The sequence below is a fragment of the Rhineura floridana genome, chromosome 6 (assembly GCF_030035675.1).
Source record: "Rhineura floridana isolate rRhiFlo1 chromosome 6, rRhiFlo1.hap2, whole genome shotgun sequence".
NCBI classification, from domain to species: Eukaryota; Metazoa; Chordata; class Lepidosauria; order Squamata; family Rhineuridae; genus Rhineura; species Rhineura floridana.
In genome coordinates, this window is record NC_084485.1 from 112,456,362 (window position 1) to 112,469,340 (window position 12,979).

At 38.2% G+C, this 12,979-nt stretch overlaps 1 protein-coding gene across 19 annotated transcripts in view; it reads left to right on the plus strand.

Moving 5' to 3' along the window:
* The window catches only part of ADGRL2 (adhesion G protein-coupled receptor L2), a 252,946-nt gene that overhangs the window by 201,821 nt on the left and 38,146 nt on the right, over positions 1 to 12,979 (plus strand). For all 19 annotated transcript variants that reach the window (XM_061633470.1, XM_061633468.1, XM_061633465.1 and 16 more), the window contains 5 exons: positions 3,323 to 3,506; positions 7,615 to 7,737; positions 7,996 to 8,201; positions 9,310 to 9,483; positions 10,966 to 11,172. In XM_061633470.1, the coding sequence (XP_061489454.1) occupies positions 3,323 to 3,506; positions 7,615 to 7,737; positions 7,996 to 8,201; positions 9,310 to 9,483; positions 10,966 to 11,172 (894 nt within the window). The remainder of the gene's footprint in view (positions 1 to 3,322; positions 3,507 to 7,614; positions 7,738 to 7,995; positions 8,202 to 9,309; positions 9,484 to 10,965; positions 11,173 to 12,979) is intronic.

Genomic DNA, 12,979 nt, shown 5'->3' on the forward strand with positions numbered 1-12,979 from the left:
TTCCCAAACAGGAGAGGAATTAAAATACCAAGGAACTTGGAGTATTTTGTAGGTCTTATAACGTATATCATTGTTAATGTCAGTTTCTCCACAGTCTGTGTCTAGTAGTGGGGTGTTGGACAGAAAAACATCTTGGTGTCAGTTGCTTCAAAACATAGATTACCCATGTTTTCATAGTTTTCTTTTGTAATATTACCAATTGATATTAAAAATTGCAATAATAATAAAACCGACACGCAACAGAATAAAGGCAATAATAAAAAAAGCTCCTAAGGGATGTAACATTTAGAACTGTTTAACAAAAATTACGCAATTGGGAATAAGCCTCAGAATTATTCACTCCCTTTCCCCACCCTGCATCTGGAGTGCAAATCCCCCCCCCAAAAGAAACAATTCACAATGCATCCATCAGAGGAGGAGAAAGGGGAGAAGAAATTGACTAGCCGGATCTTTTTGCTAATGTGGCTGCAATACTTGGATTCCATCCCTAGTCCAGAGGCAGCCACCACCCCCATTCCTTGTCCCCTCTCTCTTTCACTCTCTCTGCTGCCAGGCAAGGAGGACTGATTGACTGTGGCTGCTGTAGGCTGCTCTCGGCTGCTCTCATACACACAGCTGGAATCATGTTCCTTGCCAGGTCACACAGGTGCGCCTGCGCCACCCACCAAGGAGCATGATTTCAGTGGTGTGTGAGACAGCCACCTGCAGCAGCCGTAATCCAGGAGGCAAGGAGCCACATTCTGACCATGTCAAGAGTGTGCCCCCTCGCTCAAAAAAGTGTTTGTTGAAAAGAGCTTAATCCCTGGAGGATTTGTTAACTGAGGTACTACTGTAAATGTCATTAAGCAAAATGTAATAATGTGCATGCTGCTGAAAATAGATTTTGTCATTGTGATGTCAAGAATCAAGGGTCATGATCCAGTCAAAGTGAGGCATGAATTCCATTAATTGAATGAAAAAGTATAAATCTTCTCCTCTGAAATCAAAGGAACCTAAGCCCCCTTCACATGTTACTCATACAAAGAAGCAAAAAAAGCAGTGTGGGGTTCTCTCTGGCCCCACTACTGCCATCCAACTTTAGTGTGGAAGCGGGGAAACCTCTGCACATAAACATCAGATTACACAGGATTCCAGGACCCAGAGAAGGCTACACATGTAGGCTGGCCCACCTCAAATGTACATGCTAATGGATGGATGGTGGGCACAGGGGGAGCTGCGTATCATCGGGGGTACAAACCCTCCGCCTTATTATTATTATTATTACATTTATATATCACCCGTTAACTCAGTTCTCTAATGATTTACAACATTATTTAAAAATACAAGATAAAATTAAAAAACAAAAAAACTATAAAAACCAAGTATAGAAATACAAATCAGTTTGTGAAATCATCCAAAGGCCAGCACAAACACAGCAGCATAAAATCAATTTAAAACTAGGAAGGGAGAATACTTGTTTATTTAATCAATTGATAGCTTAATATTAAAAAACTCTTAGGTGATTTACCAAGTAAAAACTATAAAACTGTAAGGCTAGAATACAACTAAAATGAAAATGCATATTGTCAATAAAAATTCAGAATCGAAATACTAAAACAAAATACAAAGCAGTGCAATCTAAACAAAAAAACCATCAGGAAAAGCCTGAACAAGCAAATACACTTTTAATAGGCATCTAAAACAAGTCATAGTTGACATCTCACAGATTGAGCAGGTGAGGATGCAAGAAATTAAATACACACAAAAAATGTTCATTGTAAATCAAAAGGCCTTATTTATTTATATAATAAATAAATAAAAAACAGGTCTTCCCTTGTCACCTAAAAGACCATAATGTGGGCATCAGGCAAGCCTCTATGAGGACGGCATTCAATGAGTGCCACCCAAAAGGCCTTTCTATCTGAGTAATGCATGAAAGTGCTTACCTTGCAGCTGGATCGTGGCCTGATGGGCTGAGTATTTATTTTGTCTCTCCCTCACAATTCCCCCTGCCATCTTTGGCATTAAAAGGTGTCATTACAGAGCTGACTGTTTCCATGCAATTGAAGAAAAGCAGCAAGTCAGACAACATTAAAAATATAAAGAGTGAATCAGGCTAATGGATGTATGCAGTCAGCCTGACACGTATATACACGCAACACAAACTGCAGCACAGTCTTAATTTCTGACTGAGATCATTTTTAGTAGGTCTCAAATGAGCTTCTCAGTTTGGCTAAGACTAATAAAACCTCTTAAAATTACAAATCGAAAGCTGGCTGATGCTATGCAAATGAAGCAAGTTCTTACTTTGCAACAGAGGATTCATTTGTAACTCAGATCAGAGGCTCCGATCCGTATTTCTTGGTGACTAATGAATATGGCCTCTGCAGACCAATTTCTGTTCCACTCTATTTAATGGCTGAAACAGTATCAGTGTGAGCAGTTTGACTCTTCTATTTCCCATTAGAGAAAAAGGGAAGAAAATCCTTTCATGCCATTCCAAAGTATCTTCCACCTGCCGTTGCAGAGCCTCACAATTCAGACAGAAAGAGGATATTAAGATGGATTAGGCTAATTAATTTTGCTCCTCACAATAGCCTCGACCCAACTTTTCTTATCCATTTCAGGCGCACAGCACAGTGTTCTGGGTGCAGCATCTTTTTTGTTTGTGTAAGGCATCCTGTTTGCACTCCCAATTTTTTGAAATTGATCAACCAAATTATATATATGTGCTTAATGACACATCATAACTAGATAAATGGGACAGAGTAAGCATTGCAATTCAGCAATGCATGTCGCATTCAGCATGTAGCTACGTTATACATTAATGTAAGAGCCTCCCTTCAATAGATTGTTTGATTGGTGTGATTGACTGGATTATTTTGCAGGGTGAATACAATGCTTTCATTTAAGATCCTTCCCCTCCCCCTTAATTGCATATTATTTTGTGAGCAACTTAATGTGCATATAAGTATGTGGAATCAGGCTGCTACTGATCATTCTTCAATACCGAATGAATGGGGAAGTCTCCTGCTCCTGCAGAACTTATTATGTGTATCAGAGCCCAGTGGAGCTTTAGCATGGCAAAAGGGCCTTTAAAATCAAAGCTATGAGCACTCACTTTCTGTATTTTTCAGTATGTTAATAACATTCTTTTTTCATTGCTGCTCTAAGGCATGTTATGTTGAGGTTCTTTGTTCTAAGGGAAAGCGGTAGCTTTTTGGTCTTTAAATCACTGCAAATCATGTTGACAGTTAAATATTATAATTGACATCAGATCATGTTAGGAACTCTCTCCTGCTGCCTAAGGCAGTAAGGTCTAATATTTTTCTATTGAATGCAGGCTATTGTTGACACAGTGGACAACCTGCTTAGGACTGAAGCGCTAGAATCCTGGAAAGATATGAATTCTTCTGAACAAGCACATGCTGCAACAATGTTACTTGATACGCTAGAAGAAGGGGCTTTTGTCTTGGCTGACAATCTCTTAGAACCAACAAGAGTCGCAATGCCTACAGATCACATAGGTAAGGGAATAAATCTTGAAAAGTGAGGCACACACAATGGAAGGGGGGAAGAGTCCATCGAAACGAATGGTTTAGGATGTCCATATATTCGCCTTTTTGGCGGAAAAGTATAATTTACCCAATTCGGAATGAGTAAAAAAAAAAAGTCTCTTCCATGGCAGCATAATTACAGTTATGTAAAACTAATAAAACGATTTGCATTCATAGTTTGATTTAAATTGGATAATTATAATAGATGGATGTTCTGGTTATAAAACAGATGCAGCTTAGTGGCTAAGAGTGTAACGCAGGAAATTCCTAGTTCAAAATCATTTTAGCCAAAAATTAAGTAGAAGGTTTTAGACAAGCCGCCATTCTTTTAATCTTATTCCAGCATCTGTATTACAGAGACAATGCTGGCCACCCTTGAAGGGTTGTTGTAAAGACTAGTGAAGAAAATTTGTGTATAGTGCTTTGAACACTTGAAATGTGCTGTATAAATGTCAGAGCATATATATTTAACTGAAATCCTTGTTGTGGAAATTCTTTTTCCGTTGTAAATAATCAGTTCCTAATTAATGTAGATTACTTTCATGGAGAGAGCAATGCGAGCTTTGGGTGCATAGTACATAGACTAAATGTTTACATCAAACACAACTGCCTTCAGGTGAAAATTTGTTCAGTGAGACTCATACTCCCATAATACAAAATTGCCATGCTTCATAGATTGCAAAATAGCTACAGATGCTTTGAACATAATTTATCATTTAAATGCTGGCAGGGAAATGAAACTATTCTGTACTAGAGACTACAGGTTTATCTTGTGGTTAAGAATGCTGTTGTATATAGAATTAAAATGCCATTCCTCTTGCACCCTTGAAACTTTCTCTAGTCTTTTGTATATTGGAAACTTGAACACATGTATGTTGGAGAGGTATTGAAGCTATACCTAAAAACTGAAGAACTAATTCATGAGTGGAAGAATGTCAGAAGCTTGTATGTATCTTTTTTTTTTTACAATAATTTTTATTCAAATTTTCATAAAACATACAAAGCAAAATCATAAAACATTCAAAGACAAAAAACAAAACAAAACAAAAATAATTAAACAAAAAAAATAAAATATTGACTTCCCATTTGTCACAGATCAAATCAGTTATGGGTCTACAATATATAACAATCCTGTCTCTTAAATCATATTATAAAATCACTTTCCTCCAGTAGTTATCTTAATTAATCATCAAATCTCATAAACATTACTTTATTCTTTCCACAAAAAGTCAAAGAGAGGTTTCAGTTCTTTAAGAAATATATCTATCAATTTTTCTCCAAATAAACATGTCGATTAATCCATCTCGTTAATAATTATAATAATCTTATTGTCATAACCATCATGACGTCACGTAATGTGATGTGTCATAACCATAGTCCAAATAAACATTTCGATTAATCCATCTCATCAAAATCTGTTAGGTTCAATAATTTCAATAGCCATTATTCCATTATCCCTATTAGTTCCATCTTCCATCTCCAATAGTCCTGTTAAGTCCAGTAATTTCAGTGTCCAATCTTCCATTATCAGTATTCCATAATAATCTTGCTGTCGTAGCCATAGTCATATAATAAGAGTCTGATGGGAATTTCCTCTATCCCAAATATTTTCTTGCCATCGATTCTGAATAAGTTGCTGAAATACTGTTGTAAAGTCATATCTCTGTTCTTCTTTTTTACAAAATGCACTGGCTCATCTCTTGAGAGTTTTTCCATTGTCACATGGCTGCAGTTAATTCCATAGATTTTCTCTATATCAAACTCCATCACATCATTCCAGTCCAAAAGATTATCCAAGCCATTGATAACTTTATCTCTAATATCTTCATTAATTTCTTCAGAGATAACGTTAAATTCCAAAGAGTAGATTTTATTTCTAAAATCCATAAACTCCAGATCTTTTTCCACATTTGTTCCAATCTCCAGGGCTTGTATCTTCCCTTTATTTTTTCTTTTCTCATCTCTGATCTCATTCTCCTCTCTCACAGGATCCCCTATTTCTTTAAGCTCCTGCGTCATTTTGCTCAGTTCAATTTTCAGCTCCTTACTACCCTGTCGCAGGGTTTGTTTCGTTATCTCAATCTCATCCATTATTTTCTGAAACATAGTTACTTCCAGATTCTCAGCCACTTTCTTGATTGCCATTTTTAAAACCACGAAAACAAAGCAAAACAAAAATAAAGAAGAACCACTTCTTATTTCAGCAACAATTGGGTTAATATTCCAGGCTTGATGACATCACAGTATAAACAGAGCAGCCTGCCTTATCTCTCTATGTTCAAGAATGCAAAACAAATTTAGTTCCCAGCATCAAAACAGTTAGTGGCGTCGTGAAGAAGCAGATTCGTCAAAATAAAATAGACCAAAAAGAGAATAGTCCCAGACAATATAATATTCCTCGGAATAGAAATCAGGAATAGAAATCCCTCTTCTGTTTATATGTTTAGAATGCACTTCCAGGACAGCTTTTTGCGACAGAAACAGAGATAAGCTGTTAATTTCGTGAATAACAGAGAAGAGTTATAGCTCACCCAGAAGTTGTCCAAAGCCAATCAATCTGACAAATCTCCTTTTGCTGCAACAATTTAAACCAAGTAAAAAAAATAATAGAAAGAAGGGTGCTTGCCTGTTAGTCCGTTCTCTCTTTAAAGAAAAGATAAACGTATCGCTTAAACAGATAGAGCTTGTTAGGAAGTCCGTCCGGCATTGTTGGCTGGACCTTATCTCATAAATTAATGAAATCCAGTCCTCCCAACAAAAACAGGCTTTTGAGGTTGATCTCTACGTTTCTCCCTGCCCGGGAGAAATTTCATCAGTCAAAAAAAAAATGTTCTGACTGATTTATATCTGAATAAGCTTCTTTTGAGGCGGGAGCCCGTCCCAAAAGCAGGCACAAGCGAAGTCACCCTTCCCAGAAGTCCAGAAGCTTGTATGTATCAGTGATCTGATGTATATTTTTGCTACTAAAGATGAGGCAGAGTTTATAGATGTTTAACTGTGCAATGCTAAGCATATTTACTCAGAAGTAAATCCATCTAGATTCAGCGGGGCTTCAGCTGCAATACAACCCCCCTTAGTGTCCGAGGGCATGGGGGGGGTCCCTTCACCCAGTCCTGCCAGCCTCTGCTGGCTTCAGCCTGTGGAATTATGGCAGCATCACTCTGCCAGCATGGAACTTCTTGTTCTACCCACTGGATGGGCAGAAGAACTGCCAAGCCCTGTTTTAGGAAGGTGAGGGACTGAGCTGGACCCATTCACTTGATGGCATTGGGCCTGAGCTAGACCTAGTTGCTGCACCAGCTCCAGGCTGCTGTGGCAATCTGCCTGCCCTCTCCTCTGGCCATCTGCCCCATCCAGCGTGAGCAATGGAGCTGTGGATGTGGCAGTGGCTTCACCACTCTGTAACATTCTGATGCTGCCTGGCCAGTTACTCTCTAGTAACTATGTCTAACACTTTTGGTTTATTTTCAGGTTTATTCTATCTATCTTTATTTAAAAAGTAAGATATTCCACTTTTTCTTAGAAAAGCTCAGAGTGGTGTACATGGTTATCCTTCCCATTTTATCCTCACAACAATTCTGTGAGGTAGGTTAGACTAAGATACAGTGACTGGCAGAGATCACCCAGCAAAAATGTAGGCCTGGATATCCCTGGTCCTATTTGGATGGTTTTTAATACTGTACTGCTCTGGCTCTCTGTTGCTAAGAGATTAGGCTTAGCAACAGCAGGTAGGATGCAACCACTAAAAATCCATGGAGCACGGTTCCTTTAGTCTCCAAAAGTTAAGCATTTCTCCCCTACTAAGAACTCTTGGGACTTCTAAAATGATCTCTTTTAGGCTCACATTAAAACCAGGTTGGCTCTCATGTTCTTTGCACTGACGTACTGTTACTTATATGCATCTCCACTCAATTTGATTAAAATTTAAAGAAAAATAACTCCATGTTACCAGTGTGCATCTGTTGTGTACAAACAAACAAGTCTTCAGAAAAAGAAAAACCTCAGCCAAATCTGACCCCCCCCCCACACACACACAAAGGAAAAAACCCACTCTTATATTTGCTTTTTGTCCACCTAGTCCTAGAAGTTGCAGTGCTCAGTACAGAAGGGCAGGTGCAAGACTTGAAATTTCCTCAGGGCAACACAGGAGGCAATTCTATCCAGCTCTCTTCAAGCACTGTGAAACAGAACAGCAGAAGTGGTATGTCATTTGCAAAAAAAATTATTTTCAGCACTAGCAGCAACTTAATTCTGGAAGGGTTTGGTGTGTTAATAATATACCCTCAGCAACATTAAGAATAGCTAGTCGATAGCTCTCATTTGTAAATAATGTTTGGCTGGCTTTTTAAAAATTGAAATTAATCTTTCTGCACTGAAGTTGGGGAGGTGTGGTGGGATAGGCTATTTAAAACATGCTGTGTTATTTAAGTGAATATATAGCAGGGTTTTTTTTCCATAGGGTTAGCGAAGCTGGTTTTCATAATTTACAAAAGCTTGGGCCAATTCCTCAGTACTGAAAATGCAACCATAAAACTGGGAAGCGAGTTTGCTGGCAGGAACAGTACCATTGCTGTGAACTCTGATGTCATTGCAGCCTCCATCAACAAGGAGTCCAGCCGTGTCTACTTGACAGAACCTGTTCTTTTTACCCTGGCACACATTGATGTGAGTTATTCTAATGAATTAATAGGAAGGTCATAAAATCAGCAAGAGCAAAGAAGGAGTGGGTGGTGGGTCTTTCAATTTGAATTTTAAATGTCGGACTAGGTCAGAAGCGCAGGTTTATTTAAGTCTACAAACATAAAATTAAATGAGCCTGGTTCAGTGATTATTAGAACTTAAGTGTATTCTTAATGAAAGCTAATTCAGTAATCAACATGAAAATGTAAATGGCTCTAATTTGTTCCCAAGTGAAAATTAACTCTTACCTTAGAACCAGGGCAGAAAACGCCAGCTCTTACAATGTTGCTTGCTTAATGTAGCAAAATTTAAATGGCACTTAGAGCATTTTGCTCTAATTCCATATTGTCTTCTGGAGCCCATTTACTAATCATTCAGATAGGTTTTCGTTGATGGAAGAGACTGGTGCTGCTTTCTGTGATTCAGCTTGACACAAGGTTTGCTTCCTGTCTTCAGCTTATTCCCAGGGACTCCTGTGTTTGTGTCAATGTGCTGTTTATTGTCCAGGCTGAGACTTTCCATTTACCTAAAGAGATAGATCAGAAAAGCCTATAAAACAAAACATCTATCCATGTGTTTTCCCCAGACCAGTTTTCAGTTCAATTTAATTTGGTTTAAGATGCCTAGTTGTCTCTTATGCTCCTTTAGACTTGATGAAAATTGAGAAAGGAAAAGTGAATTCATTACTAAATCCTCAATTATTCAAGAAGCCTTTTAGAGAAACTTCATGTTTCTACTGATGCAGGATGGGGAGAAACGGCCACAAGTGCACAGTATAAGCATTGGACTCTAAGCAGGAAATTGTGATTGATTGTGCTTTGGCATATTTTAAACAATTAAGGCAAGTTTTTAACTAGGTAGCCGGCTTGTCCGACATACTCTGCCAATTTACTGATGCCATTTCTATCCTGGGTCACTCTAAGTGTTATTGTACAAAGACATTTAATGGGGTTTGAATAACTGCCCCTTGTGCTCCAAAATTCCAAACCTTAAAATATGTAGAATGTAATCTAAATTATATTTCATGCATGTTATACCATACTTGCCATTTCTGTGTACAGTTCTAATTTTCCTTTACTCTGGTATCTCACAGACCAATAATTATTTCAATGCAAATTGTTCCTTCTGGAACTACTCAGAACGAACTATGATGGGATATTGGTCAACTCAAGGATGCAAGCTGATTGACACAAATAAAACACATACCACATGTGCATGTAGCCATCTAACCAATTTTGCTATCCTCATGGCCCATAGGGGACTTGCGGTAAGTAATGATGGCTTTAATAAGCAAGCAGATGACATTTAGAATGCCCAGTTTAACTTCTAAATGCTTGAACTATCTAGACAGTCAGATGTTAGTATTATTTCAGAGTATTTCTGGACATCTTATTTCGCAGTATTGCAAATATGAACTTTGTGTTCCGTAGGTTCAGTCATAAAATGAAAAAAAAAAAGAATGAAAAAGAATGTATCTGTTCAGCTCCTTATATTTAATGCTGAATGCCATTTCATTAAAGGGGTTGAAAATGTATAGTCTTCCATCTATCAATATATAGCAGCATTCACTGCTTTCTGGCAGTCTTAAATCATATCTTGGCTCCTCAGACTCTTGCTTTCTCCAAGTATTTTGTAGCTTTCTTGTAGCTTTCTAATATGGCTGCACTTAAGATTATTTGAAACCCTTTCATATTTACAATCGAACTGGATAACTGTTGATAAAAGGAAGGATATACACCCTTCAAAAACTTGCTTAAGAGGGAAAATGTGGATTCGGCTCTGCATTCTATAGAACCAGGTAATAGCCATGATGGCTGTCCATTAACAATTGTTATCTGGTGTACTTATGTAGTGTAGGTATCTGAATAACATCACTTTTGGAGATACCATAGAGCTGGGTCATATAAGACACTAAAGCTCATGTGCACTATAAACATGGTAGTACAGCCCAAAATATAAAATCTGCTGCTGGAAGAGCAGTCTGCTGCTGTTGGCTATCCTATACTCACAGGAAACATGTGTATCAGTTTGCATAATATTGTTGATATATGTGTAAACAGTGACCTCACTGACCTTGCATCCAGTTCCTGTTCATGCAGATTACCATAATATTTGAATAAATATAATTATTTCTGCAATAGATTCCTATTTCTTAATTCTATATATTTTGTACAGTGTTGTGTAATCCACCAGTAGATTATGCAAATATTAGAAAGTAGTCCTATATTGGAAAATCAAAAACTACAGAGAACTATTAACTGCAAATTCTTCTAGATATTACTGAGATACAGAACCATAGAAATGACAGTAAAACTTATTTTTTTCTGACCATGAGCAGCCAAAGAACCTGACAGCTTATCCTGTTTTAACTGGCGTGCACAATAAGAGTTATTCATCTGTTCCATTTTTGGAGCATATGGTTTATACTGAAGATATTTGGTTTCTTGAAATTTCTTTTAGTATCATGGACAATGTTTGTGTATTCAATACAGCAATTGTCTCTCGCTCCCTGCACACAAAAAGTGCCTTTTAGACTTAAATTTGGCAAGTTACTGGAAGTAGTAGTAGTAGTAGATTTTTTCAACGTTAGTCCATCTCAAATTTTCGTCTCTGTAATCATCAATGGACAGGTTTCAATGCTGCCCATTGAACAAAATTGCAATTTCTAGGTGCTAGCTGTGAACATGACATTTTAGCTTTGTACTGATCAGTGTTCACACTAATTTTCTTCACTCTTTGTTATTTCCAGTACAATGGAATGCATGGTTTATTCCTCACTGTCATCACCTGGGTTGGGATTGTCATTTCCCTTGTCTGCCTGGCAATTTGCATCTTCACTTTCTGTTTCTTCCGTGGCCTTCAAAGTGACCGGAACACCATTCACAAGAACCTTTGCATTAACCTCCTCATTGCAGAATTTATTTTCCTAATAGGCATTGATAAGACAGATTATAAGGTAAGCCCGCTTTATTTATCACAAATTTGGAGATACTCCCTGCCCTGAAAGTAACTGCAGCAATAATGTCAGATATTTGGTTTTCCCAAGAGAAAGGTGCCCAAAATACAGAAGAATGTTACACAGAAACAGGATGTTCCTGTCCTTGGAGAGAGAAAGCTCTGGAATTCCTTCCCTTTGTGTGTCTTCACTTCTCATTTCAGATTAACATATTCCTAAATCACAAGGCATGAGACCGACCCCATGTTTTTTCTAAAACAAGCTGCCCTTAGAATGGAATCAGTTGGTAGGATTTTGTTCAGGATTCATCTATAGAGGAGGGGGTGTAAATTGGCTAGTAATATTACATAAGATCTTCCTAAAAATGTAAAATTCACTAATAGGGAAAAAAAACCCTTGCGGTTTAAGAACGTACCTATAGCCAACAGATATTTCTGTCAAACTTTAAAAAGCAGGGAAATTGGGCAGCTATAGTGAATACACCAAGGGAACAGGAGACGTGACCTCCTCTCTGAGATACTGTACTGCCTTACAAATTTGTAAAACTGCAAACACCATTTGGGTTGATCTTTCACAGTCCAATCCACTTCCTGTGTAGCTTGGAAGAATTTGATAACGTGCCTCTGAGCATATGGTGAGTGGTGGCAACACCTGCCTTCAGGACTACATCTCCAAAGATGGAGAATTACATTTTTTGTATGGTTGTTGGTATTCTTCTTGCTTTGCTTCTTTTCTGTGTTACTACTGTTTCTACAGAGAATCTAACCTAGAAAATTATATTTCTCTTATTATTTATCATAGAAATCTGTGTCAAATTTATTTTTATTAATTTCAAAGCCTTTTTATTGGTTAATGTCATATGATGGTGAAGACAGCCTTTTATGTATCAAACTGGAGGTTATGTTCTATTTCTATTTTGGGTGCATTAACGGGGAGGGGATAAAAGAGAGGAGGAGGGGAGGGCAGGTTTGATCATCTGCATGCTTTTTGAGTTCAGTGGGATTTACTCCTGTACAATCATGCTTGAATCAATTGGACCACCTTCAAGTCGATCTCGACTTATGGCAACCCTATGAATAGGGTTTTCATGGTAAGCAGAAGGGAGTTTACCATTGCATTCCTCTGAGGCTGAGAGGAAGTGACTGGCCCAAGGTCACCCAGTCAGCTTCATGGCTATGTGGAAATTCTAACCCTGGTCTCCCAGGTCATAGTCCAACACTCTAACCATTACGCCACACTGGCTCTCCAGTCATGCTTAGGATATATGAAACTGACCAGAGGCAGGGGAGAGGGGGGCAGGTGAGGAGATTGGATGGGTGGGAACTGGGCAGAGGGAAAGCCCCTTTCATTTCTAAAAGGAAATTATTGTGAACAATATCATTGTGAACAATATCATGGCTTCTCCTAAAGAATCCTAGGAAGTATAGTTTGTGAAGGGTGCTGAGAGTTCCTAGGAGATGCCCTGTTCCCTTCACAGAGCTACAATCACCAGAAGAGGGACTGACTGTTGAATAGGATAGGAGTCTCCTATCAACTCTCAGCAACCTTCACAAACTACACTTCCCAGGATTCTTTGGGGGAAGCCATAACTGTCTAAAGTTAAATAAAGGTCTGGTGTGGGTGTGGGCCCCTGATTAGCCAAGCCAAACAGCTGTGAGCCTGGCTTTGAGAACACTGAGAGTTGGTTCTTACTGAGCATGCCCGTGCTTATCATCGACTTCAATATTAAATTTCTTTAATTAAAAATCAGCCATACAGTTTTTTAACTTTTAAACTGCAGAAAATGAAGGTCAGGGTATGGGGCAAG